At 34.0% G+C, this 27,809-nt stretch overlaps 1 protein-coding gene across 1 annotated transcript in view; it reads left to right on the forward strand.

Moving 5' to 3' along the window:
• Positions 1-4,356: 4,356 nt before the first annotated feature.
• LOC112905217 (glutamate receptor 1-like) overlaps positions 4,357-27,809 on the forward strand; it is a 32,194-nt gene continuing 8,741 nt past the window's right edge. The window contains exons 1-5 of the mRNA XM_025977188.1: positions 4,357-4,477; positions 4,744-4,919; positions 5,264-5,793; positions 6,592-6,863; positions 6,931-7,090. Of these exons, the coding sequence (XP_025832973.1) occupies positions 4,407-4,477; positions 4,744-4,919; positions 5,264-5,793; positions 6,592-6,863; positions 6,931-7,090 (1,209 nt within the window). The 5' untranslated portion in view covers positions 4,357-4,406. The remainder of the gene's footprint in view (positions 4,478-4,743; positions 4,920-5,263; positions 5,794-6,591; positions 6,864-6,930; positions 7,091-27,809) is intronic.

Raw genomic sequence — 27,809 nt, forward strand, 5'->3', positions numbered from 1 at the left:
AGCAATGAGACCATTTTCAAGAGTACACTACTATGAAAAGTTTATCAGTTTGTACAGGCTTACAATGAAACTTCCAAAGCACCTATGTAAGTCAAATTTATAATTAGTAAATTAATATTAAGGCAGCATTTTCAAGTTGGAATGGAATTGTTAAGTTAGCTTTTCTTTACGACTGTTATGATGTATTTAGTAGATATAAGAATACGTGCGTGTGCAGTAGATTATATCGAGTATTCTAGAAGTAACCAGTTACCTTATAATTTCTACTGACTGATGGCAAATTTATTACGTCAAGTTTCAAGAAAGCAAAAACTAGCGAAAGAATGCTTAAATTGCAATTGTACATGCGCAATAAATAACAGAACTGCGACTATAAGTTACTCTTTTGAGTTTAGTTTGTAAAAGTTTGCAGGAGGTAGGCAGTATGTCATACGACCAGTGTTTTTCAAAAACTAATAAAAAATACATTTATTATACTTGAAAGAAATATGTGCGCGTAAAAGGTGGATTAACTATTATACTTTATTAAACAAGTCGAGTTTACTAATAGAAGCTTTTTGAATTGATTAATTCATTTATTCAAAGCTCAAATCGTAATGTTTAATTAATCTTGAAGTATTGGGATCCGTCAAATGGGCATACACCATCTGGTGGCAAAATTTATAATTCGAATGAGGGAAAAATTTACATAGGAACTGTGCACGCAAATTGTTAAATTGTTTATTAAAATAAAACACGTTAAAAAAGTAAAACTTTTTTTGATGATGGAGTCGACGAAGTTTTCTTCTTCATTTTATCGTAATTTAAAAACTTGGAAATTGCACGGTACACTATAGGAACTACGATAAATTTTCCCTAATCGGCGCCATGTTTTTAGGCTCCTCCCATTTGACGGATCCCAATAATACTATAAACGCATCACATTCGTGTTGTTTTTCTAAAGGATAATTATTAAAAATCAAAATAAATATTTTACTTACCATTTTCTATTTTCAGAAAATGTTGAAATCGACATTTAAACTAGGATCGACCTTTGATCTCTAGTCGTTGAAGAAACCATTTCCTGGAAAAACAAAAAAGGTATTAGGAAATACGTTCAGCAACCGAGTCATCCAAACTATCAGATTAACAGGACGAATATTTGTTGAAAATTGTCGAATTGTGCAATACATCGAGCAAATTGAAAAATCAAGTGTAATGTTTATGCTATGTTTACAGTATATTAAAAAAAAACTTTAATTTGGTATTACTTTCCATTACAATCACATATGCGTTAGTCAGAAAAGGCTGCAAAATTCCCCATACTTTAGAACACTTACTTTGCAAATGAAAGCCAAAAGGGAAGTAAAAAAGCATGTAGTTGTCTGCTGATTTTTGTTTAAAACATTTCCAGTAAAACATAAGCATTTCCTATAAAATCATACTCGTTTTGTTTATTGCAATACGATCAAATATTATTGCAATAATGTACAAACGCATTTAGTGCCAGCGTTTGTTAAAAAAGAAAAACTACCAACCACATTTTCAGTTTTCACAAACTGATGCAGAAGTCAATATTTGTTTGGTTTTAGTGGACACTGTTACGATATAATTATGTGCTATTAACAGGTTTACCAACCAACACAATTTGTTTGAATTTGATATTACGTAACTACTTAAACATATATCGGGTTAAATAGATACAAGGCGTTTTTGTATGACGTCTGACAACATCGGCAAACCTTTTGATAACATTTAATGTCAAGAAAATGCTTTAAATTTTCAATTACCATTGCTACCAATAATAAAATGGACAAACAAACAACACCACACGGCGGCGCACATTTAACGTTAAATCCTAGCAGGCGTTTTAAATCACTTACCACTAAATTTATATATGACTTTATAGGTAACTTCTCCCTTGCAATTCAAGCGGATTTTATTTATGACTTTAGCTATTCAAACGACAATATTATTAAATAGCTGTCGCGGATTGACTTTTTTTTTACATTTTTATTCGTGTGTATGTCCGTCTATAAACTACGCATTCGAAAAACGTTATTGTGCGTTTCGATGCCACTCCACTGCAGGGGAAGTTGCAAATGAAAAACAACAAACAAAAAAATCGGTGATTAAACGCGGCTGGAGCATTTCGTAATTCCGTAAATGGTTATCTACTTAACAAATGACCGCCTTCTTCTATAAACGCGTTTCGCTTTTTGCTTGGTAGGTGCTTATAATGTACAAACTCCGCCGCGTTTAAAAATGTCATAAATCTTAGCGTACAGCCACAAAAAATTTCAGAAGAATTTCGAACTTTTTGTTGTATTTATAGCCACCTTCGTGTGTATGTACTCATCTTGCAAGTGCCGCAATTAACATATGTACAATCACTGTCACAAATATCTCGTAATGACGCATCTACCATAGTTATTACAATAGACTCGTATGCATTTAATAATATATCGTCTCGTACGGGAATTCTCATCAAACGATTTCCTATCTGATCAAATATCTGACAGGTACTCCTACGTGATAAAATCGGAAACCTTATCGTCATCTTTCAAACATTAACTATAAAAGTATGCAATTTATAATTTCTTAAATTTAAATTACTTAGTTGTTTTATATCACACTAGCTGAACCCGTCCAAATTTTGATGGAGGTATTCCAATGACATTTTCATGATAAATGTATATGCAACCAACTATACACATATTTAATTCTGTTCACCTTTTTCCAACTGTTTATTTCCAACGTTAAAATCGGTAATTTTTAATTGAAGATTATGATTAAAAGAAAACATCGAAAAAAGGTTTTTTGATTTAATTAAACGTTTTAGTAGTCCAAAATTTTATTTTATAAGAAGAGAAGACAGGACTCAACCGGTGAGATTATAATTAAGGTTTTAATGACCATTTCTTACAGTGAATGTGCTGTCTGTATTTTTCCAGTATAATAATCCGTTATAATAACGAAAAATTATACACTTATTGATACATTAATGTTTTTTGAAGTTTGCCCTCAATAAATAGGTAGCATATATAAAGAAACGTAGTCTTAGTGAAATGTTTTGTAGATAATTTATTATTGAAAAGGAAACTCTTGCATATGGGAGTATAATAATCCAATAACGATTTGTTAGAAAATTATATGTTGCTGTTGTTTTTACATCACAATGCTGTAATTATTGTAATAATCTACTCAAGCTTACAATTCTTTTAATAATTATTGATTATTTTGCTTATATTTAAGTCAATTTAACAGTAGCAATTTGCATTCGTTTGATTGTCTTTGATGTGAAGTTATAAAGCATGAAGATGAGAAACATTAAACTTTTATTATTAACAATCAGTGCAATATTTAATACAGGATATTTGTGCAAGATTGATGAAGTCGAATTGATAAAGGATTTAATTCAAATGACAAAATCACCAACTGTTGTAGTAGCATTACTCAATTGGAATCGAGGTATATACCATCATCATCATCGTAAGGTCGTCAGTCCCACTCTTTCCTATCCTGAGCTAATTTTCGCGTTTCTTTAAGACTAGAACAACCCACATCCTTAACTATTTGCGAATAGTAATCTAATCTAGGTCTACCTTTTCCCCTCCTAACTCCTGTTTCTGTCTCTAATATGTCTCTGACTAGACCTTCATGCCTAAGTTCTCCTCTTCTTTCTAATACCTCTTCATTTCTAACCTTTTCTACCCACGTTATCCTCATCATTCGCCTAAAACACTACATTTCGAAGGCTTCTAACCTTTTCTTTTCCGCCGCGCCCACTTTCCTTGTTTACTCTGCGCTATCCTCTGCTTCATATCCTTACTACTCCTTCCGTCCTGACTTATCTGACTTCTTAGATATCTAGGAATTATTTGCAGATGAATTATTCAACTTTAGTAAAGCAATAAATAACATTAATAAGCAATATACAATCGTCAATTCTATTGAGTCCACATTGAATTCGAGAAACAGTCAGTATCAACTTTACGTTATCGATTTATCTGCTTCTGAGTTAAAAGAACTTGCGACTAAGGTAAAAAATATCTACCTTTTATTTCTATCTAATTATAAATCTATATCATTACTGAATTAATATTCACGTATTGCTGTAATTTTCTCACATATATCTGTTTTAGACTAGTGATCCCCAACTTTTCGGTGTGTACCATAAGTGGCTTATCCTCAACATAAATTCCGAAAAATTGAATGTATTGTCACAACTTGCTATATTCCGCGGTAGTAAGGTCTACACGTCGGAAAAACTAGAAAATAGCACAAGCAATTCTTATAAGATCAGTGCAATATACAGGACTCGAAACAGTAGCGAATTTAAGAAAGATAATATAGCAGTTTGGTCTTCAACTAACGGTTTCCATTATTTTAACGAACTGGTTATTACCAGGAACAGGTCAAACTTAATGGAGGAGGTTATTACAATTGGGGGAGTCATTTTTGACCCTGATACCCTTGAACATATGTGGGATTTTCGGTAACTATTAAAAAGAATTCGTAAACACATACATATAAAAGTTTAATCACCTAACTTGGATTGAAGCAAATGTAGATCAAGGACAGTTACAGATAGATAGATCATTAATAATTTTATTTCACTTTGAGTTTTTATCTTTTCACAGCGATCGATTTTTATTAGTGTTGCTGTTAACTTACCTATGATTTAAATGAAATCGATAATAATGAATAATAAAAGGCAACACAAGAAACTCACTTGTTCCTTTCTTTTTGTTTTTATGGCAGAAATACCCATTTAGATGTTCTAACTAAAAGTAGCTACATCATAGCCCATGAAATTACAAGAGTTATGAATGCATCGATAGCCTATCGTATGCATTATGCGTGGGATTATCACGGAAACAGAAGTGAAATTGATCCACTCATGCAAGATTTTATTTCCGGTTTGACAGACATCTCAGGTAAATTGTTTAAAAATTAGAATAAACTTTTTACTATGCCAGTGAGACAACACTACAATCTACTACGACTGTTTAAAAAATCAACTATAATTTATATCTATATGCATGGAAAAGCGTTTAAATTTTCCTTTCGTTTATCCCAAGTTAGACCGACAGCTTGAAGAGTATTTTCAGTTATCCAATTTTCCGATCTTTTTGTTCCTTAGTTTAAAACTAGAGGTTGATAAAAACGGTCGATTTTTGCGGTCAAATATATTGGATCACCTTGAAATTTCAGGCTCAGTTCTTAGATCATTCTCCCACGTATTGAAATTTGAAATTTTCATATTTTCAATCCTTTATAGGTACAGTAATAGCAGGTGACACAACACGCCTGCACATAGTGGAGTATATAGGATCTACAACTCCTGCTAGTGTGGCTTTTCTTTTGAAGGAACCGCCATTATCAACGGTGTACAATTTATATACTTTAACTTTCGGTACGGATGTATGGATTGCCTGTGGACTTCTCATATTATTGGCATTTATACCTCTCCAAATGATTTTCGGATGGGAATGGGTTTTGACGCATCCTGCAGACACACACGATAATCGATGCCAGATGATAACAAGATCTAACCTTTCCGACACGACATTGTTTCAAGTCGAGATGATATGTCAACAGGGCACAAACGTTGTTCCAAAAAGTATATCCGGAAGGATCTTGGTTCTTATTTTGCTTATAGCTTTTATGTTCTTGTACACTTCTTTTTCCGGTAATATTGTGGCATTATTACAGTCCACTTCGGATTCCATTCAGACACTGGATGATCTACTTACCAGTAGAATTAAACTTGGAGCAGAAAATTTAGCGTATGCAAAACATTACTTTTCAGTAAGTGGAAATTCGCATAAGAACAATTGAGTACATAAATAAAGAGTTGAATAAAAAAAGTATCCGGTACAAAGGTACCGGTACAATAGTACCGGCAAAAAAGGTGTCCGGCACAAAAGTACCGGTACAATAGTACCGGCAAAAAAGGTGTCCGGCACAAAAGTACCGGTACAATAGTACCGGCAAAAAAGGTGTCCGGCACAAAAGTACCGGTACAATAGTACCGGCAAAAAAGGTGTCCGGCACAAAAGTACCGGTACAATAGTACCGGCAAAAAAAAGGTGTCCGGCACAAAAGTACCGGTGCAATAGTACCGGTAAAAGGTGCCCGGCACAAATGTACCCGGTACAAAAATACCTACCGGTACAAAATTACCGATTTCGTTAAGTGGATCCAGTCGATCTACAGTTTCTATACACCTACTTTGTACCGGGTTCAGAGTGTCTACCTGCCTTCCAATATTGTTATTTATTATACTCGTTTACATTATTTCCTGCGGAACCAAACGCTACCGATATGGATATGAAGTACATAGTAAGATTAGATAGAAAGGTACTTTGTACCGGGTATATTTTTAAGTAACTATAATGTATTTACCGCTACATGTTCGTTGGCGAGACTGCACGCAGCAGTCAATTCTTAGCAGTCATGAACGTGTACTACATTTATTGGCGGCTACCCGGTATATTCGGATTTCGACGAGTACCGGGTACTTATAATACTGTCATCTATATTCCGAGGGATTAAAACTGCACGATTTTTGACTGCCTTGAACGGGTATATTTTCTGAAATTTTAGGTGGAAGAAGAACCTCTTCGCAAAAAGATATACAATACCAAACTTGCTCCGAAAGGCCAGCAAAATAATTTTATATCCATGAAAAAGGGAATTGAGAAAGTTAGAACTGAATTTTACGCGTTTCATTGTGAACTAACGTCGGCTACACAAATCATACGGAAAACTTTTCGAGAGCATGAAAGATGCGGGCTAAAAACAATACCGTTTTTGTCTATATTAGCGCACAACGTCATTAAAAAGAACTCTACCTTCAGAGATTTTTTTACAGTGAGGTAGGTTAAATTTTTGTCATGTAATCTACTTGGGCATTCGGAAATTAAATTTTTATTATCGTTTAAGTATACGGAAACTTGGAGAATTTGGGATTGAAAGACGAGTTGCTCGAAAAATGTTTGCGAGTTTGCCAGTTTGTGATAAATCATCTGGAATCTTTGTAGCTGTCGGCATCTCCGATTGTTATTTTGTATTTTTATTATTTGGTGTGGGAGCTACAATATCGGTTATCGCATTCATTTTTGAAAAATTATCTGGCCGATATTAATTTTACATTATTATTAAGTATCTATAGATAATGCACATTGAATTTGCATATATGTTTAATAATAAGACACCTTAATGAATTATATTCAATATTTTTAATGATTTTCTGCAATAAATAAGTACCGACTTGGTGATGTGCAGTTCTGTTTCGGCCGGCGAAGTCTCAGAAATCAGCTAGTTATAAAAATAAGCATACATATAGAAGGTGTTTCTAAAATAAATTAAGTGCCAAGATTTGGAGGGTGCCAACTGGACACAATGGTGAGTACAGCAGCGTAATTAAGGGACACAACAATTTGTAAGAAAGCCACAAAAGGTTACAGTCTGGAGCCGGTCCTGGGCGTGTATTGGCAATGTAGGTTTGTACCTATGCAACAAATTGTGATAAAAACTGAAAAGTTATATCGATAGAGAATGTAAGCAGCGCCAGTTGTCGAATGACTAATGTAAACATTAACACATTTCGTTAAAAAACAAATAATTACTGCAGGTTGACTAACATAAACATCTTACACCTTACCTAATCTAGCAAATAATAAATAATACATGATCAAAAAATTACAAATACTGATGCTATTAATTACCAGAAGTACAGTACACTATTGTCATTACTTTCTACATCAATTGGGTAGTGTAGATCATGTCAGTGACATATACATTTTACAGTAACTAAATACTTATTATAGTAAATGATGTTGTATTCCGAAAGCCCTCCTTAGCAAGCAGACCCTTAACCAGTGTGAACTGTCGCCCTTTTTATTACGTCGACAGCAATTAATAGCTGGTAGGTACCGAATGTCTACACAAAGGGCTTAAGTAACTTCCATTGATTACAAGTAACAATACGTCTAGAAGCTGAGACAGCAACTTCCTGCATACTCTGGAGAGTGAGAACAACAGGTTCCCACATCAATACAGATGTTCATTTACAAATTACAACAGTACTATGGTTATTTTTAAACGAAATCGTATTAACCACGAATACTTATTGTTTATGATAGGTAATTAATTAATAGGTCATTAGGCAATTGTTAAAGTTTACATTATACGTTGAAGGAGTCATCAGGTTGTGTGCTACCTGTTTCACCACCTTGATTTACTTTTGACTCGTATTAAATGATTCTGAATCTGAATTAGAATACATATGATTGAGCTGATTATTATTATTAGTGCTGCTAATTAAATGATACCTAATTGATCTACTGGTGAAGTGCTAACTTTGTTCTAGAGACGTAAATAACAATTTATGTAATAATTATAAGATGAATTTCAAAGAATTAAATTTAAGTTTCATTTTTCATATCTTTGTACTTACATTGTTGCATATTTCAGTTGCCTACAAGTCACTAAATAGAAAAATTACATAAAACCACACGTAGACCATGCGTACATAAATTTAATATAACAATTATTTATTGCTAGGTAGATGGCACCTGGTTTTCACTTGATATGCAGAAGGTAGCTGTAGTAATAAGATACCGCAGTTTTTGTATTAACACAGTTATATTTCTTGGTGATGTCAGCCCTTGTCTAAATTAGTTAATCTCGTTAAACTAAGCCATGTTTTATAACGCCTTTTTTATTTTTCAAAACGAACTTCATACAGTGTCAGTTCATTTTACATTGCGCATAAAAACCTTCAGTACTTAACAGATAAAACGGTCTTTTTTCGTATCTCGTTTCGTATTATCTGATCTTTTGGAAGCTAAAGACCCTGTATAGGTTACGCAAATGTAAAAATAGAATTAAAAGAAACTTGCAGATGAATCTGGTTAGGTATGAGGCAGTTTCACAGTGAATACTAGTCAAGGTTCTTGTACTGAAATATTACAGAACGAATTAAAAAAACATTTTGTAATACCTAATTAGGCGATGAAGCGCATAATTTTGTTAATTACTTTCAGTAAAATGAGGAACTAATTATTCTTTTTACTGCAACTGTGCATCGGTTTTATAAATGCAGTTGATGACTTAAGATAAGCAGTATAAACTTATTCCCATTTGCTAATGGCTTTCTTAATGTTAGAAAGTAAAAAAGTAATGATTAGGTAGCATTTGAAAGAAATTTAAACAGTTAATTAGTTAACTATGACAAACTTGCAGATTAAACTCTATTAAACGAACGATATTGCAATGTTCATGGGATTAACAAAATTAACTTCTATTTACACTCATTATTATTAAAGAACTCAAAAACACTATTAAATTATTACTAAACTTAGATTATGAATTATCCTATTTATTTACACTACTGTTGATATATCACTATTCACTGCGCTATTTATTTCACTGCTATTTCTGGATTGACTTCTGCTACGGTCAATTTATTTCTACTCTTTCTCGGCGATCGTCTCTTTAAATACTTAAATACTCTTTTGTTTACTTTCTGGAACCTTCTGAAAATATCCGGATAGTTTATTTTTTCTTTGAACTGTTTAACTGCTTTCCCAGAGCGCAGGTGCGACACCCACATTTACAAATACGACGCACATGAAGAAAGGCGTCCGCGGCTAATCGGCGAATCAATAAGCCGTTCACGCACACGTGTGCCCGATCGCACACAAACACACTCGTGTTCGCTACAATATTTTATAATTCCTAGTTCGATACCTCAAAGAACACCATATTCCTTTGTTTTAGTTGCTTCTACTCTTTGTCAATACCTTTATTTCCTTATATTGTCTCCCATAATAAGTGTTATCGTTTTGAAGATAAATTATTTTTTGTAAGGATTAAAGAGCTCTGATTTTGTTGAAGGTGAAATTGGAAATGGATTTTCAGATACACTGTCGATACTGTATATTCAGGTTACATAAAGTGATATCTGAATATTCGAAAAAATTAGTAAGAAAGAGCAACCCTGTTAGCCACGACAGAAATGTATAAAGAAATACTTTAGCGGAAAAGTATGCAACAAGTACATTGTAGTAGCACAATAAATGCGCTGAGTTAATTGTAAAGAAAATTAAAACGAGTAGATAACTAATGAATGTTAAACTACAAAAGGATCAGATTAACTGGATGACATTCTCTACAACTAGACGAGCGTATTCTCTACAGCATTCGTCTGAATCATCGTCAAAAACATTTAACCGTATAATTACTTATTAGTATATGTTCATCATGCAAGCTTAATTAAATGAAAGGTACTAAGCATACATGTGTATGTTTGTATATAACATGTTAGTATAATTTAGGTTTTGATAAGTACTTGGTAAATTATCATATTTCAACTAAGTAATTAATCAATTGCAAATTTGATTTGATATGCGAATACATCCAAGAATATTGACTAGAAATAGTTTAAAGTTTTCATATAAGTTTTAGATTACAAGTTTTTGATTTACTTTTGTTATCTGCTTGCTGAATTGATGACAAAATTTAATAAATAATATGAACTAAAGTACCTAATATTCAAATGTAGGCAACGTATTGCCATCTAGGGCGCGTATTTGATGCTACTGAAGTATTTCAAGCGTTAAGACAAAGCCTTACTAAGGTATCTCAACTTAACTTATAACAAATTAAACATGCTAATTGCTGAGTCTTGCCTAAAATTACATACAACGCAACTATGACTTATTTTGCTATTACGTATACTCTTCGTATATGTATGGAAGGGATTTAAATGTATATTGAGAATTAAGTACCCAAATATTGACTGGCTAATTCACGTATATACTACAATTGATACGTAATTGCTTAAGTAACGCACTTTTTACCTACTCTGTTGATAATTTGACCACCGATTTACTGTAGCCAATGTAGATTATGTTTAATCATTTTCTTGAAATGATCTTTAACGAACTGAGACTGAAATGATCTTAATTGCAGTAACATGTAACTAGGTAAAATATAGTTTTAGTTTCGTTTATTTATTCAAGATAAGAGAGTTGTTCAACTTGGAAAACACATTTCTGTACTTATTTTATACGTTAACTGGTGAGGAAAATGATTACAGTAGATACACACAGACACACACAGACGCACACAAACATACAGACACACACACACATACACACAAACACAAACACAATAGTGTAGTCCGTTTTGGCCTAAAATCCTTTACATTCTCCGCTAATCAGATAACTAACTAATCTGTACAACGACAATGATAGTAATTACCAGACATATCACAAAGCACAGGATCGTTTCGATATCGTTTTAGGTGTATGTATGTGTGTATGTATGTATTCCCAAACAATGTCTGTTGAGTAAGTAATTAAATGGCCTTTAGCAATAAGCGAACCGTTTAATTCCATCCAAGTTCGAATTAAGCCATGTATGAAAATTGCTTGATCCTTTTTCGACACAAAGCGAAACTGTGTGCAGTATTTCGCATGTCCGGATATGTCAGGGGTACCCTTGCCAGAAATGCGATTCATTTGAAATAGTTCTACATAAAATACTTACAAACATTAAGGTAATTTCGCTGAAAATTCATTTACGGTAAAAAGGCAACTGTTATTCCTACTAATTAGTAGTCAAAACCTTTTTATTGACTAGAATGGAACAAAATGTTACTTACTACAGGCAAAATTTATTAATAAATGTGTTTTTCGTTATCGTTCCTGTGCTCTCTTAGTCTTATATGTAATGGTCTTTTTGTTTGTCCTATATATACGGTTGTTCGGAAAGTCATTTCGTTTTTTTTTTGTGGAAATGAAAGACAGTTTTCGTATAATAAACAAATACTTTATTAAATTATATATTGACCGTTCTGGTCCAACACCTTTTGCCATCTTTCTGGTAGTAGCATAATTCCACGCTCATAAAATTTTTGGTCTTTGCTGGCAAAAAACTGATCGAGGAGGTTTTTGACCTCCTCATTTGAGGTGAAGGTTTTACCGTCTAAAAAATTTTGGAGTGACCGGAACAAATAATAATCCGATGGTGCCAGGTCTGGAGAATATGGTGGGTGTAGCATTGTATCCCATTCAAGCTGTAAAAGCTTTTGGCGAGTGACCAAACTTGTGTGAGGTCTCGCGTTGTCTTGGTGAAACACTACACCTTTCCTGTTGATTAGTTCTGACCTTTTCTGTTGAAGTGCATCATTCAGTTTGTCCAGCTGATGACAGTAGACTTCCGAATTAATCGTTGTGTTATCCGGTAAAAGCTCAAAAAAAACGATTCCTTTAAAATCCCACCAAACAGACAGCATCACCTTTTTTTGGTGAATATCGGCTTTGGAAATGGTTTGAGCCGGTTCATCTTTTTTGCTCCATGACCTCTTGCGTTTGACGTTGTTGTATACAACCCATTTTTCGTCCCCAGTGATGATGCGCTTCAAAAACGGATCATTTTCGTGACGTTTGAGAAGCGAATCGCAGACGTCAATGCGGCGACACAGATTTCTCTCTGTGAGAACATGGGGAACCCATACATCGAGCTTCGAGGATAATCCCAGGCCTTTCAAGTGGTCATAAACTGTTGAATTTGATAAATTTAACCTCAATCCGATCTCACGTGTTGTTATTCGCCGGTTCACATCAACTAATGCCTTTATCGCGTCTTTATCAGCTTCAACCGGCCTTCCCGAACGTGGTGCATCTTCGACATCAAAATTGCCGGATCGAAATTTAGCGAACCAGTTCTGGCACTGGCGTACTGTCAACACACCTTCTCCATACACATCAGTCAATTTCTTTCTGGCTTGAACAGCATTTTTACCCTTTCTGTAGTAAAACAGTAAGATATGTCGAAAATGCTGCTTATCGCTCTCCATATTTAAAAGGGCACCAACCAAAAACTACTGCGTAGAATTAATTGGAATTTTTCACACACAAGCCTTGCTATATGAGCTCTCAAAGCATATAAAAATTATACGGCTTAAATGTGAAGTTGGGTGCAAAAGAATACAATTAAATCCTCTGTCGGGAAAAAACGAAATGACTTTCCGAACAACCCGATAGATGTAATAAATAAAACCAACACTATCTATAGGACCTTATGCAATAATTGTGGTATAAGTTATATGTATATAGGACAAACAAAAAGACACTATAAGATTAAGAGAAGAGTACAAGAACAATCATAAAAAGCACATGAAAATTTATTAATAAAAATAGGAAAGGGCTGCAATCNATTGTTTTATTTTTGTTTCCAGAAAGAATATCAAACTTTTCTATCAAATACTGTTGTTTAACTTTCCTAGAGGGAGGGAAATCAGTCGCGCGGTGGAAAATGAAGCCGTGAGAAAATGGCATTTGAGATGTAACGAAGCTTGAACATCCCTCATTGATTTCTTTGCATCCCTTACAAAGTAGCAGTGACTCCAAACATGTTCTAACGTAACAATTCATTCATAGGGTAATCTACTTTTATTTATAATATTGTGAATTTATTAAAATATCTGAATTGCTTGGATATAGTAATACAATTCACTGTTTTCAGCAATTTATTGTTTTATCTATAAATATTTTCTTATTGCAGTAGTCCAGCCGAATTCTCATTAATGGTTAAAGGAAAAAAAATTTCATTGTAATCAATAGTTAAAACTATATTGACAACGCCAAAAAAAGGCTTCTTAAACCTTTATTGAACAAGAATTTTTTTGAATCTAGGAATATCCACATTTTGGTTGTCTCTGGCTAAAATCGTTGGTTTCTTATCGTTCTAGCCTAACTCAGGAGCAAACATTTTGAGGTAATTAAAGAACAAAGAGAATCGCATGCGTTGTTAAACACAAACTACCCCTGCGAAAAGATTTAACACTGAAAAACATTTCCTATTTAAATTTTCACTTTTTGGAAAACGAGTTGGTACACTATGAACTGTATCGAATTTTGGGCAAATATTCTAGTAAAACATTCTTTATTATTTAACATGGAAGAAATCGACGAATTTCTTTACCTAGCCGATAAGATGGAAGAAGTAAGAAGGACATTAATATTAGGATACATAGCAAGCAAACCTGACAAACATCAAGGAAATCCTTTGGAAACCAAGAAGAAGACTCCTAAAGAGTTATGAAGTGCTACAGAAAAATTATTAAAGTACAGAAGGCGTAACGGCTTTATTAATCTCTCATGTTTTAGTTTTGTCATCATCATTATAAGGTCGTCAGCCCTAAGACTGGTTGCACTCCTCCCTATCCTGAGCTAATCTCAGCATTTCCCTAAAACTAGAGCATTCCACATCATTGACAATTTGCGAACAGTAATCTAATCTACGTCTAGCTCTACTCCACTTAACTCCTGTTTCTGCCTCTAATATATGTTTCTGTCTATACCTTCATGCCTAAGAAGGTGTCCTACCAACCTATCTTTCTTATTCTTTCTAACACCTCTTCATTTATAATCTTCTCTATTCACGGTATCCTCATATTCGCCGATAACACCACATTTCGAACGTTTCTAACCTTTTCTTTTCCGCCGCACCACCGTCCATGTTTCGCACCCGTACAGTGCCGCCCTCCAAACATACACCTTTAGCAATCTTTTTCGAATTTCTAAATTAACCTTTCGCAAGCATTGAAGTGACTTCTTATTATTGAAGGTGACTCGACCCTGTGCTGTCCTCTGCTTTATATCCCTACTATTACTTCCGTCCTGACTTATCTGACTTCCTGTATACCAAAAATGAGAAACTTTTTTTAATTTTTCGTCTCCTATCTTTACATTCGCTCTTTCCCTACTTTTTCTTCCCTTGCATACGAGTATTTTTGTCTTACTTTTGTTTATTTTCATACAATACTGTTTTATCAATACCGCTTTAAAGCCATCTCTAACTCCTTCTTGCTAGATGCTAATACTGCTACAGGTATCATCTGCAAATCTAAGCATACTAATCTTTTGCCCCTGTATNGAGTTATGAAGTGCTACAGAAAAATTATTAAAGTACAGAAGGCGTAACGGCTTTATTAATCTCTCATGTTTTAGTTTTGTCATCATCATTATAAGGTCGTCAGCCCTAAGACTGGTTGCACTCCTCCCTATCCTGAGCTAATCTCAGCATTTCCCTAAAACTAGAGCATTCCACATTATTGACAATTTGCGAACAGTAATCTAATCTACGTCTAGCTCTACTCCACTTAACTCCTGTTTCTGCCTCTAATATATGTTTCTGTCTATACCTTCATGCCTAAGAAGGTGTCCTACCAACCTATCTTTCTTATTCTTTCTAACACCTCTTCATTTATAATCTTCTCTCTCCACGGTATCCTCATATTCGCCGGTAACACCCCATTTTGAACGTTTCTAACCTATTGTTTTCCGCCGCACCACCGTCCAAGTTTCGCACCCATACAGTGCCGAAGTTCTAAATTAACCGTTCGCAAGCATAGAAGTGACTTCTTATTATTGAAGGTGACTCAACCCTGTGCTGTCCTCTTCTTTGTATCCCTACTATTCCTTCCGTCCTGACTTATCTGACTTCCTGTATACCAAAAATGAGAAACTTTTTTTAATTTTTCGTCTCCTATCTTTACATTTGCTCTTTCCCTACTTTTTCTTCCCTTGTATACGAGTATTTTTGTCTTACTTTTGTTTATTTTCATACAATACTGTTTTAAAGCCATCTCTAACTCCTTCTTGCTAGATACTAATACTGCTATATCATCTGCAAATCTAAGCATACTAATCGTTTGCCCCTGTATATCTATCCCTACAATTCTACTGTCCTTAATGATGTTGATCGTGTCTTCGATGTATAGATTAAAAAGTAGCGGTTTAGTTTTGTAAAAGAAAATGTTTGAAATCTACTGCTTTAAAGCCGAAAGCTTTTCATAAGTTAGGAATGATAAATTGATAAAGGCTTTCGAAGGACGTAAACTTATGCTGTCCTGCGGGTCTAAAGGTCGTTGTCGGTTAAGGTTGTTTCCCAATGTTTCGCTAGCACGAATGGCGACTTCTTCAGAGATCTATTTAGCAGTTCAGTTAGGAAGTTAGTCAAATCTAATTAAGAACTATTAGTAAGTATTTATACCCAGTAGCTCATTCAAATATCGGCAGGATTATACTGGGTGTTCAATATGTTTTAAATATCTTGCAAAGTCAGTAGTAGCTTTCAGAAGATTGCTTTAGTTTGATGGATTTCATTCGCCTGTTTAAAGCTACTTAGATAGATAATATAATCGTTCATCACATTTACGCAATCAATTGCAAATGGCCTTCGCGCTAACATTAGCATATTCATCTTAACAAGCATAATCATGAACAAAATATAAAATGAAAACCGTAAATTTATTATAGGCGTAACGAGTGTGTACAAATCCCGGTGCACACTTTGCATCTTGATACGCGAATAAATTTATGCAAAAGACATAGTCTGCTGGTGCCATTTTTACCATCTTTTTGATTTTCTTCTATAAATAAATGGACTGCTAATAAAAGCAGACAGGTTTTCTTCACACCTAATTTTATCTCCTGGTGGTCGTACATTCTCCAATATCATCTTATTATAATAAATAGAATGAATTCGAAAGTAGAAGAAGGATTAAACTGAGAAATTGAGGTTATAATTATAAAGGGCCCTATTACACGTTCACCTGCTCTGATTGAATCACCACTGTCAATGTACTCATTATCATTTCATTAGATGTAAAACATTTATCTGTTATCAAATAAAATTTTAGATTTTCATAATTTACCAACACTACATAGTATAAAACAAAGTCGTTTCCCGCTGTCTGTCCCTATGTATGCTTAAATCTCTAAAACTACGCAACGGATTTTGATGCGGTTTTTTTTAATAGATAGAATGATTTAAGAGGAAGGTTTATATGTATAATACATGCATAATATAGTAGGAAAACACTGATAATTTTAGAGGTTTCTAATGTGATGTCGTAAATAAACACATTTTTTGCGCTTACATTGCAAACGCTGGCTGAACCCTACGAGATAGATCAAAATAATGTACTACAATATTGTACATCTTAAAAGGGTCTACAAAAAAGTCCGGGATGGTATATGTCTATCTCTTAGGGATAACCCACAATAACCATTTTTATCCTTTACTTTTTATGAGAAATAATGACTTATTTACGAAGCGATTGTAGGCAATACAGCATTAATTCTTATCCAATTAAGTACCTTAAATACATTGTGCATTTAATATAGATCAATATGGCCCTTTACAGCATGTAATTTAAATGAATATTTTCGAAGATATTACAGATTTAAAATGCAGGGACATAGCGGTTGCGGCGGTACCGGCCGGGAGGCCGGTTTGTATTGTCTAATGACAAAAAAACTGTGAATGTTGTATATAAAGACATTCTGTAGTATATTTAGTATGTTCAGGGGGTATCTTTTGAAGATTTCCCCTTTTCGATAATAATCTAAACAAAACAAAAGTATATTTAGTATCAGCATTGCATCCGTGCGAAGCTGGAGCGGGTCACTAGTTTTTTATAATTACTGGCTTACAAATATTTTATTTGTATGTACGTGTGCCTGGCTGTGTTGTTCCGGCTGTTCGCTCTTCCTCCTCACTGTTCTGATAATTTTAGTTAAACCGAATCACATTTAACTGTTAGAACCACTTAACTTTAATTGGGTGAGTCATACAGGGAGGGTTTTTAACTGCTAACCCTCGCATAACATCACACACACAAACACACACGTGTCCGATGATTTACAAAAGATAAAAACGTAAGAATTGGCTTTAATTGAGCAAAAATTAGTCCCTGTATGCATTTAACATGATGGGAAATGCGCGCTGAAGGCAGCGACATCATGACAAAACTAAATTGTACTTATTACAAAGATAAATAAAATGAAAAATAACAAAACGTTATTTAGTTACGTTCCTGATACGCCGATCATGCTTTGGACTATATCATATACAAATACTAATATTGACCGATTTATTCTCTATAATATTTTACATAAGATTTATTCTGAAATTCTCATTTAAAGGACCCCATTAGATCCTTACGGAAAATGTCAAACTTTTTGAAGCTTTAGTTTCTGGTGGTTTTCGACGTGTAAGTCAAAAACCTCAAAGGGCACTAAGGCGTAAAAACTAATCTTTTTGAAATATGTTCCTTTAATGTTACATTTTTCCGTAAGGACTTCCAAGATTAAATTATAATAATGCAAGATTAAACATATTGAATGTGGATGTATTATGCCTATGTGTATTGCATGTTATGGATGTGTCAGGCTTTCAGGCCAGGAATGCCAATGTACTCACAGGGAAAGTTGGTGTATTCAGAGGTGTAATCAGGGAACAACACAAAATCCGTTCTTATATTATATGTAGTCCTAATCTAAGCGACCAAAACGTATTGTTATACGTATCATAGGCATAATGTCGCCTTGGAAGTCCTTACAGAAGAATGCAGCTTTAAGGAAACATGAGTTTTTTTGACTTAATCCCCATTGAGACTTTTGATCTATATGTCGAGAACTACCAGAATCCAAAGTTTCAATGAGTTTGACAGAGGGTCATTTTCCGTAAGGACCTACAGGCGTCCTTAAACCAAAATCGATTCAAAGGACATTTTATTTACCTATTTCTATTTTCTATTAAATTTGTAAAGATTCCCCTGACCCATACTAAGTATAATTATCCATACTTTAGATCATTCCAATTAGGTGCTTTTACCATCAACAATATTAGTCCTTCACACGCTACTCGTAATTTAATATTCGTCAGAAACAAGGAAACAATTTACATTTTCTACAACATTTTTCAGTGCGGTCCTTCGGTGACCAGGTTAGTTTGGCTATTTTACTAGTAGACTAAAGTTTATGGTTAAGTCTAGCGGTTAACGAATCGCAATTACGTGCCAATTAATCGGCACATACGCACTTACGTATATATGCAGATCCATCTCTGTTGATATATGCCCATAGAATACATATCGTTAATAATACTCCACTAATCGTTATAAAATAAGCGGCGGAGTTGTCGCGACACTAACTACTGCGATAATAACGCGACCAGGTGTGCAAGAAGATGAGTAACTTTTTTTGTTTAGTGATAATGGTGATCAGATACCATGCTGTTAAGTCACACATACACGCACGTTTCTTTACATGTGCACAAGTAGGTAACACAAATGTTCATCGAAGGCTTACACGCGCGCCAGCGTAATAATTTGCTACCCGTATATCCTATATCGTCCAGCACGTGCACCTATGGAATGATAATTAAAATAATTTATGCTACAAATGAATGTTAAACGATATGGCTGTTAAGGAAAAAAAAGTGATATCTTATCGAAAGAAGAAAACTCACACAAAAATAGGCTTTTAGAAACAATCTTTGTATGTATAATCGGTAATTACAATAGGGAACGCATTTAAGATTAATGAAATGATGAAATGTCTATCATCATCATCATAAGGTCAGTCCTAAGGCTGGTTGGACACCCTCCTCCACTCTTTTCTATCCTTAGCTAATCTTCACATTTCCCTAAAACTAATGGTTTGTTCGGAAAGTCATTTCGTTTTTTCCCGACAGAGGATTTAATTGTATTCTTTTGCACTCAACTTCACATTTAAGCCGTATAATTTTTATATGCTTTGAGAGCTCATAATACAAGGCTTGTGTGTGAAAAATTCCAATTAATTCTACGCAGTAGTTTTTGGTTGGTGCCCTTTTAAATATGGAGAGCGATAAGCAGCATTTTCGACATATCTTACTGTTTTACTACAGAAAGGGTAAAAATGCTGTTCAAGCCAGAAAGAAATTGACTGATGTGTATGGAGAAGGTGTGTTGACAGTACGCCAGTGCCAGAACTGGTTCGCTAAATTTCGATCCGGCAATTTTGATGTCGAAGATGCACCACGTTCGGGAAGGCCGGTTGAAGCTGATAAAGACGCGATAAAGGCATTAGTTGATGTGAACCGGCGAATAACAACACGTGAGATCGGATTGAGGTTAAATTTATCAAATTCAACAGTTTATGACCACTTGAAAGGCCTGGGATTATCCTCGAAGCTCGATGTATGGGTTCCCCATGTTCTCGCAGAGAGAAATCTGTGTCGCCGCATTGACGTCTGCGATTCGCTTCTCAAACTTCACGAAAATGATCCGTTTTTGAAGCGCATCATCCCAACTCCCGTTTCTGCCTCTGATATATCTCTAACTAGACCTTCATGTTTGAGAAGATGTCCTACCAACCTATCTCTCCTATTTCTTATTAACTTTCATACAGTCCTCTGTTCACCTATTCTTTCTAATTTCTCTTCATTTCTAACCTTCTCTATCCACAGTATCCTCATCATTCGCCTGTAACACCACATTTCGAACGCTTCTAACCTTTTCTTTTCCGCAAATCGAGACCAAGTTTTCCTTAACCAAAACTCCACAAAGGAGTAACAAATGTATGTATGTAACTATTAATAAATTACTCGTTCCACCTGAAAAATACACTGTACCTGAAATTATTATTGTGATGTAAATACAGTACTATAACCTAAACATTCAATCTTATTTGATCCCATCAGCACGTCACAAGTATATAAAGCATGGTTATGTAATATCGAGTTGTGGTAGTGTATAGGTATTATTAAATATAGGGTCTTTTTTGGGTAGATAATATTTGATAAAGAAATTAATTTCAGTGGTTATATATAGGAAAAATAAGAAAGTATTGTTCGATGGAACCCAATTTTCTTTCGGCTTGATGACAAATCAACGTGGGCAATATACGCTATACGCATTAGCTATCGATCGTATCAATCTTTGTTGATAGAGCAAATGCAAAAGGGAGATTTTGAAACAGGTTCTTGGGATAATTGTGCGAATGGTAATGATGATGGTAGCACGACATTCTGTTATTAAAGGTACCAGATCGATCTTAATTAAAACTTCTTCTGTACCCATCTATCAAATCTTTAATGGGTAAGAATACTCCCGGCTAATAAGTTTTGCACTCTTGTAGTAGTAGCACCTGACAATAATTCATGATTACACCCTATAACTGACTGTGTTGGTAACGAGACGTTTATGTTTTTTTTTTCAGTTCCTATCTTAAACGGTTCAATAAATTAACAGTCAACTAGCAATCTAGAACAAGAATAATTATGCCTACGTTGCAAAAGTAAATTGGTGCACCTATAATATATATATATATATATATATATATTTGCGTGTAGTGACACCTACTGATGAGCCCAACGTACTTGCGGGGGAGTAAATATTCGAAGTGATCGTAAAATTAAAAGCGGTTTATTTTTTTTTATCTTTTAATAAGTAGAAGTAATTTTACGCCTTTTGTAAATTCGGCTTCTCTTTATTTGCTCGTAATATACTTATGGTACAAATCGAAGGAAAATTACCCATTGTCTTGTACCCAGTATCTACTCTACTAGGTTACTAGCATGTTTTAATTGATTATCTGTACAAATATCGAAATTCTTAATGAATTAATAATGGAACATTCCTAAAATAATGTATGCAAAATAGTATTGTAATCAATTATTTCAAATTTACAAAAGAAATTTAATTCTCAACATAAAGATAATTATTTACATCCTATTTCTGCGGTTGATATGTCCCATTTAAAACAATCGAGATTGGAAAAACAATCTAGATTTGATATTCGTCCATTACACAGAAATATAAAGTAGGAATAAAAAAACTCCGAAAGTATATTTTCTAAATACTCCGAGTATTTCTTACCTTTCCTAATATTGGGTAATTGTGTTTCTTGCGCTAAGCTTTATTTTTAGGGATTGAAATCCAAAGTTTTGAGTAATTGCAAAGCAAATTAAAATTACTGTTATTTTACACAAGTATCTGTCTTACAATTAGAACGAAAAGAAGAAAAGATTAAATCCTTTTTCAATATTCAGCTACATGAAATGTGAATAGATAAAGATGTTCAATAAATGGAGACCGACTATCTGGATTTCTGGCAAAATATTTCTGGCTATCCTTTTCTTTCTATGCCAATTGTTTGAATTCCGAATCATTGGACATCTGGAAGAATAATACCACTGGCAATTACTTTTAGATAAATTATTAGATATAGCGGATTTCAGACACCCCTGCATGACCAGATCACTACGACGTCAATGAATGAAAAGTTCAGATTCTTGTAAAAAGATAAGCCGGACGAAATAAAATGGTTTAGTTAATTTAAATAGGACAAACATTGATCACATGAGATTTTGCTTCAAATTATTTAAATTATGTTGTAAACATTTGTTAATCTCTTTAATATGTACAAAAATTATAGAAGTAAAAAATAAGGATATTCCTGGCGCCTTCACCCATTTTTCATATTGATAACTAGCAGTACAATGAAATTAAATAACTCATTATTTATGAATTGATACTTTTCCGAGCAATAATAATAAGTAAATAATATTTTATGCACTAAAATACGCTATTTATTCATCTCTATTAAGAAAAATAATTACTNCACCGGAACTCAGTTCTTCTTCATCCGCAAGAGGGATTGTTAAACGGGATACGCGATTTTCCGGCACATAATACGCAGTCTCGATTCGTTCATAAAAAGCGTCCGTTTTTATCCTCATCACGTATCCATAGGTGTACGATTCCGTACGCGAAAATGTGGATCTGTTTATAATACACAGTTCAGTGGAAAACTAAGTTTAAGGAAAACTATAAAAATTCCACGGAAAAACGAAACTAACGAAATGGTTGTATTGTGAGTTCTCATTATCTTTTTTTCAAAACATATAAGCTTCAGTATCTGTACATACATGACTATTTTAAAAAATTAAATGTAAATGTAAAAAAACCATTTTAATAAGTACCTACCGCCACAAATTGATTATATCTTATTGTTTATAAGTTATATGTAACACTAGATGTTTATATATCCTAAATATTCGCGCAGTTTTATTTACTGCTTCATATTTATAACGATTTGAATAACTTTTATACATTTAGTTCCTTCTTATTGTGGTCAGTCTAATGAATATGAAATGCGCCAAAACAAGTAACAACTTAAAGAAATGCGACAGTAATTACAATAAAATAGTCCTGCAAGTGCAAGCGTCCAATCAGTCGTTTCAGTTATAATCGATTGAATAATTCAGTACAGAGAGTTCAGGTTTCTTTCCTAACCGCTCATTGATGTCTCTCGACAGCGCTTATTTAAAACTCGTCAATTGAAGCAATCGCAATAAGGACGAGACCAGAAATACATACATTAAATCAATAACATCATTTATTAACGGGGACCAGTGCAATAAATTTCATTTAGAGCATTTTTATCGGTAATAAAGGCATTAACGTTTTTAACTAAGAAAAGTGGATAGGAAACCTTGTTACATTACACTAAATCCGCTTCAAACATTCGACTGTTACCATCAGCATCCTATAGTTTTTATAATAAGATAGTTTTCTTCTGAAATTGATGTTTATTAAGTAAATGCTTAAATTGTTTCAATTAGTTTAAAGAATTTCTAGGAGTAACAATATTACTACATAATTTTCTTTTAAACAATTTGCTCATTATAGCCAAGTCCTTCATTTCACAAAGTGATTTACAGACGCTTTTCCTTACAAATTGTAAATATATTATACAGGGTGTTTTCAATAAATTTCAAATAGACTGTTTTTCAGTGTATCTGTTTAATTTTGAAATGAAAATAATTTTTAAACATAAAACTGTGTACTCCCTTCACAAGAATTATAGTTAAACAGGCAATTTGAAATTATATTGTTATTTTTCAAAATTAAAATAAATGCTAAATGACAATAAATTGTTAATTCACGATGGGATCTGACATATCAAATTTGACAGTCACTACATGTTGGAAATTCTATTGTTAAAAGCATTTGACATGCAATATTAATATGCGTACCTGCTAGGATCTAGGATAACATTAATTGCAAGTCATTCTGAAAACATTCGCCTTGAAAATTGATTCTTGCTTGTAATAGTATGTTCCTGCAGGAACAATCCTTAATCCTTAATTTTATTCTAAAAACATTTGTCCTTTAGCAACCAACAACCTTTCAAGGCATGCCTAATAGGATAATAAACTCCGACAGTGACAGCAAATTATTAGGAAAACATTAGTTACGAAAATAACCTTTGACAGTTAACACATTCCATTCTAAAAACATTTGCCGCAGGAATTAACAACTGCCTGTCAAACAGTCCTATGCTAGGACAATAATAACCTCAATGATATGACATTTTCATTGGAAGCACGGTACTGTAGACAAAATTTTCCAAATGTCGTAGTGAACGAATTTGTAATGTTAATATGTCAAATATCCATTTATGGCAGATATGACATACATTTCATAAATATGAGAAAACTTATAAAATCCTGTGTGTTGAATAAAATAAATATATATGTGCATATATACTTTCGTAGTTACTTATACGTATATATAAATCCGTTTCAATATCTATCTGAGCATCTTGTGTTTTACAAGGAATCACACGCCGCGTAAGAGTTAAAAAATCTTCCTTTATAATCATTGTCCTAGATCTATCGAAAGTTTTGTAATTAAAAAAAGAAAAAGGGACTCGACGATTGTGAGAAATTGTTAGTTGNGAAGATTTCCCCTTTTCGATAATAATCTAAACAAAACAAAAGTATATTTAGTATCAGCATTGCATCCGTGCGAAGCTGGAGCGGGTCACTAGTTTTTTATAATTACTGGCTTACAAATATTTTATTTGTATGTACGTGTGCCTGGCTGTGTTGTTCCGGCTGTTCGCTCTTCCTCCTCACTGTTCTGATAATTTTAGTTAAACCGAATCACATTTAACTGTTAGAACCACTTAACTTTAATTGGGTGAGTCATACAGGGAGGGTTTTTAACTGCTAACCCTCGCATAACATCACACACACAAACACACACGTGTCCGATGATTTACAAAAGATAAAAACGTAAGAATTGGCTTTAATTGAGCAAAAATTAGTCCCTGTATGCATTTAACATGATGGGAAATGCGCTCTGAAGGCACCGACATCATGACAAAACTAAATTGTGCTTAATACAAAGATAAATAAAATGAAAAATAACAAAACATTATTTAGTTATGTTCCTGATACGCCGATCATGCTTTGGACTATATCATATACAAATACTAATATTGACCGATTTANATTAAACATATTGAATCCATTCAGATATAGATGCTTATGTAGATGTATTATACCTATATGTGTATTGCATGTTATCGATGTGTCAGGCTTTCAGGCCAGGAATGGCAATGTGTAGTAAACCTCAACGTTATGGGGTACTTACAGGCAAAGTTGGTGTACTCAGAGGTGTAATCAGACAGCAACACAAAATCTGTTGTTTATATTGTTGTATGTAGCCCTAGGCCAGTCATTTGATTTATTATTTAATGTTTATATTAATCTAAGCGATCAAAACATATTGTTATACGTATCATAGGTATAATGTCGCCTTGGAAGTCCTTACAGAAGAATCCAGCTTTAAGGAAACGTGAGTTTTTTTGACTTAACCCCTATTGAGACTTTTGATCTATAGTCGAGAACTATCAAAATCCAAAGTTTCAATGAGTTTCACAGAGGGTCATTTTCCGTAAGGACCTACAGGCGTCCTTTAACCAAAATCGATTCAAAGGACATTTTCTTCACCTGTTTATGTTTTCTATTAAATTAGTAAAGACTCCCCTGACGCATACTAAGTTTAATTATATTATTATTATATACTTTAGATCATTCCAATTAGGTGCTTTTACCATCAACAATATTAGTCCTTCCAACGCTACTCGTAATTTAATATTTGTCAGAAACAAGGAAACAATTTACATTTTCTACAACATTTTTCAGTGCGGTCCTTCGGTGACCAGGTTAGTTTGGCTATTTTACTAGTAGACTAAAGTTTATGGTTAAGTCTAGCGGTTAACGAATCGCAATTACGTGCCAATTAATCGGCACATACGCACTTACGTATATATGCAGATCCATCTCTGTTGATATATGCCCATAGAATACATATCGTTAATAATACTCCACTAATCGTTATAAAATAAGCGGCGGAGTTGTCGCGACACTAACTACTGCGATAATAACGCGACCAGGTGTGCAAGAAGATGAGTAACTTTTTTTGTTTAGTGATAATGGTGATCAGATACCATGCTGTTAAGTCACACATACACGCACGTTTCTTTACATGTGCACAAGTAGGTAACACAAATGTTCATCGAAGGCTTACACGCGCGCCAGCGTAATAATTTGCTACCCGTATATCCTATATCGTCCAGCACGTGCACCTATGGAATGATAATTAAAATAATTTATGCTACAAATGAATGTTAAACGATATGGCTGTTAAGGAAAAAAAAGTGATATCTTATCGAAAGAAGAAAACTCACACAAAAATAGGCTTTTAGAAACAATCTTTGTATGTATAATCGGTAATTACAATAGGGAACGCATTTAAGATTAATGAAATGATGAACTGTCTATCATCATCATCATAAGGTCAGTCCTAAGGCTGGTTGGACACCCTCCTCCACTCTTTCCTATCCTTAGCTATTCTTCACATTTCCCTAAAACTAATGGTTTGTTCGGAAAGTCATTTCGTTTTTTCCCGACAGAGGATTTAATTGTATTCTTTTGCACTCAACTTCACATTTAAGCCGTATAATTTTTATATGCTTTGAGAGCTCATAATACAAGGCTTGTGTGTGAAAAATTCCAATTAATTCTACGCAGTAGTTTTTGGTTGGTGCCCTTTTAAATATGGAGAGCGATAAGCAGCATTTTCGACATATCTTACTGTTTTACTACAGAAAGGGTAAAAATGCTGTTCAAGCCAGAAAGAAATTGACTGATGTGTATGGAGAAGGTGTGTTGACAGTACGCCAGTGCCAGAACTGGTTCGCTAAATTTCGATCCGGCAATTTTGATGTCGAAGATGCACCACGTTCGGGAAGGCCGGTTGAAGCTGATAAAGACGCGATAAAGGCATTAGTTGATGTGAACCGGCGAATAACAACACGTGAGATCGGATTGAGGTTAAATTTATCAAATTCAACAGTTTATGACCACTTGAAAGGCCTGGGATTATCCTCGAAGCTCGATGTATGGGTTCCCCATGTTCTCACAGAGAGAAATCTGTGTCGCCGCATTGACGTCTGCGATTCGCTTCTCAAACTTCACGAAAATGATCCGTTTTTGAAGCGCATCATCCCAACTCCCGTTTCTGCCTCTGATATATCTCTAACTAGACCTTCATGTTTGAGAAGATGTCCTACCAACCTATCTCTCCTATTTCTTATTAACTTTCATACAGTCCTCTGTTCACCTATTCTTTCTAATTTCTCTTCATTTCTAACCTTCTCTATCCACAGTATCCTCATCATTCGCCTGTAACACCACATTTCGAACGCTTCTAACCTTTTCTTTTCCGCAAATCGAGACCAAGTTTTCCTTAACCAAAACTCCACAAAGGAGTAACAAATGTATGTATGTAACTATTAATAAATTACTCGTTCCACCTGAAAAATACACTGTACCTGAAATTATTATTGTGATGTAAATACAGTACTATAACCTAAACATTCAATCTTATTTGATCCCATCAGCACGTCACAAGTATATAAAGCATGGTTATGTAATATCGAGTTGTGGTAGTGTATAGGTATTATTAAATATAGGGTCTTTTTTGGGTAGATAATATTTGATAAAGAAATTAATTTCAGTGGTTATATATAGGAAAAATAAGAAAGTATTGTTCGATGGAACCCAATTTTCTTTCGGCTTGATGACAAATCAACGTGGGCAATATACGCTATACGCAT

This window comes from Agrilus planipennis, unplaced genomic scaffold (assembly GCF_000699045.2).
Source record: "Agrilus planipennis isolate EAB-ADULT unplaced genomic scaffold, Apla_2.0 scaffold39, whole genome shotgun sequence".
Lineage (NCBI taxonomy): Eukaryota > Metazoa > Arthropoda > Insecta > Coleoptera > Buprestidae > Agrilus > Agrilus planipennis.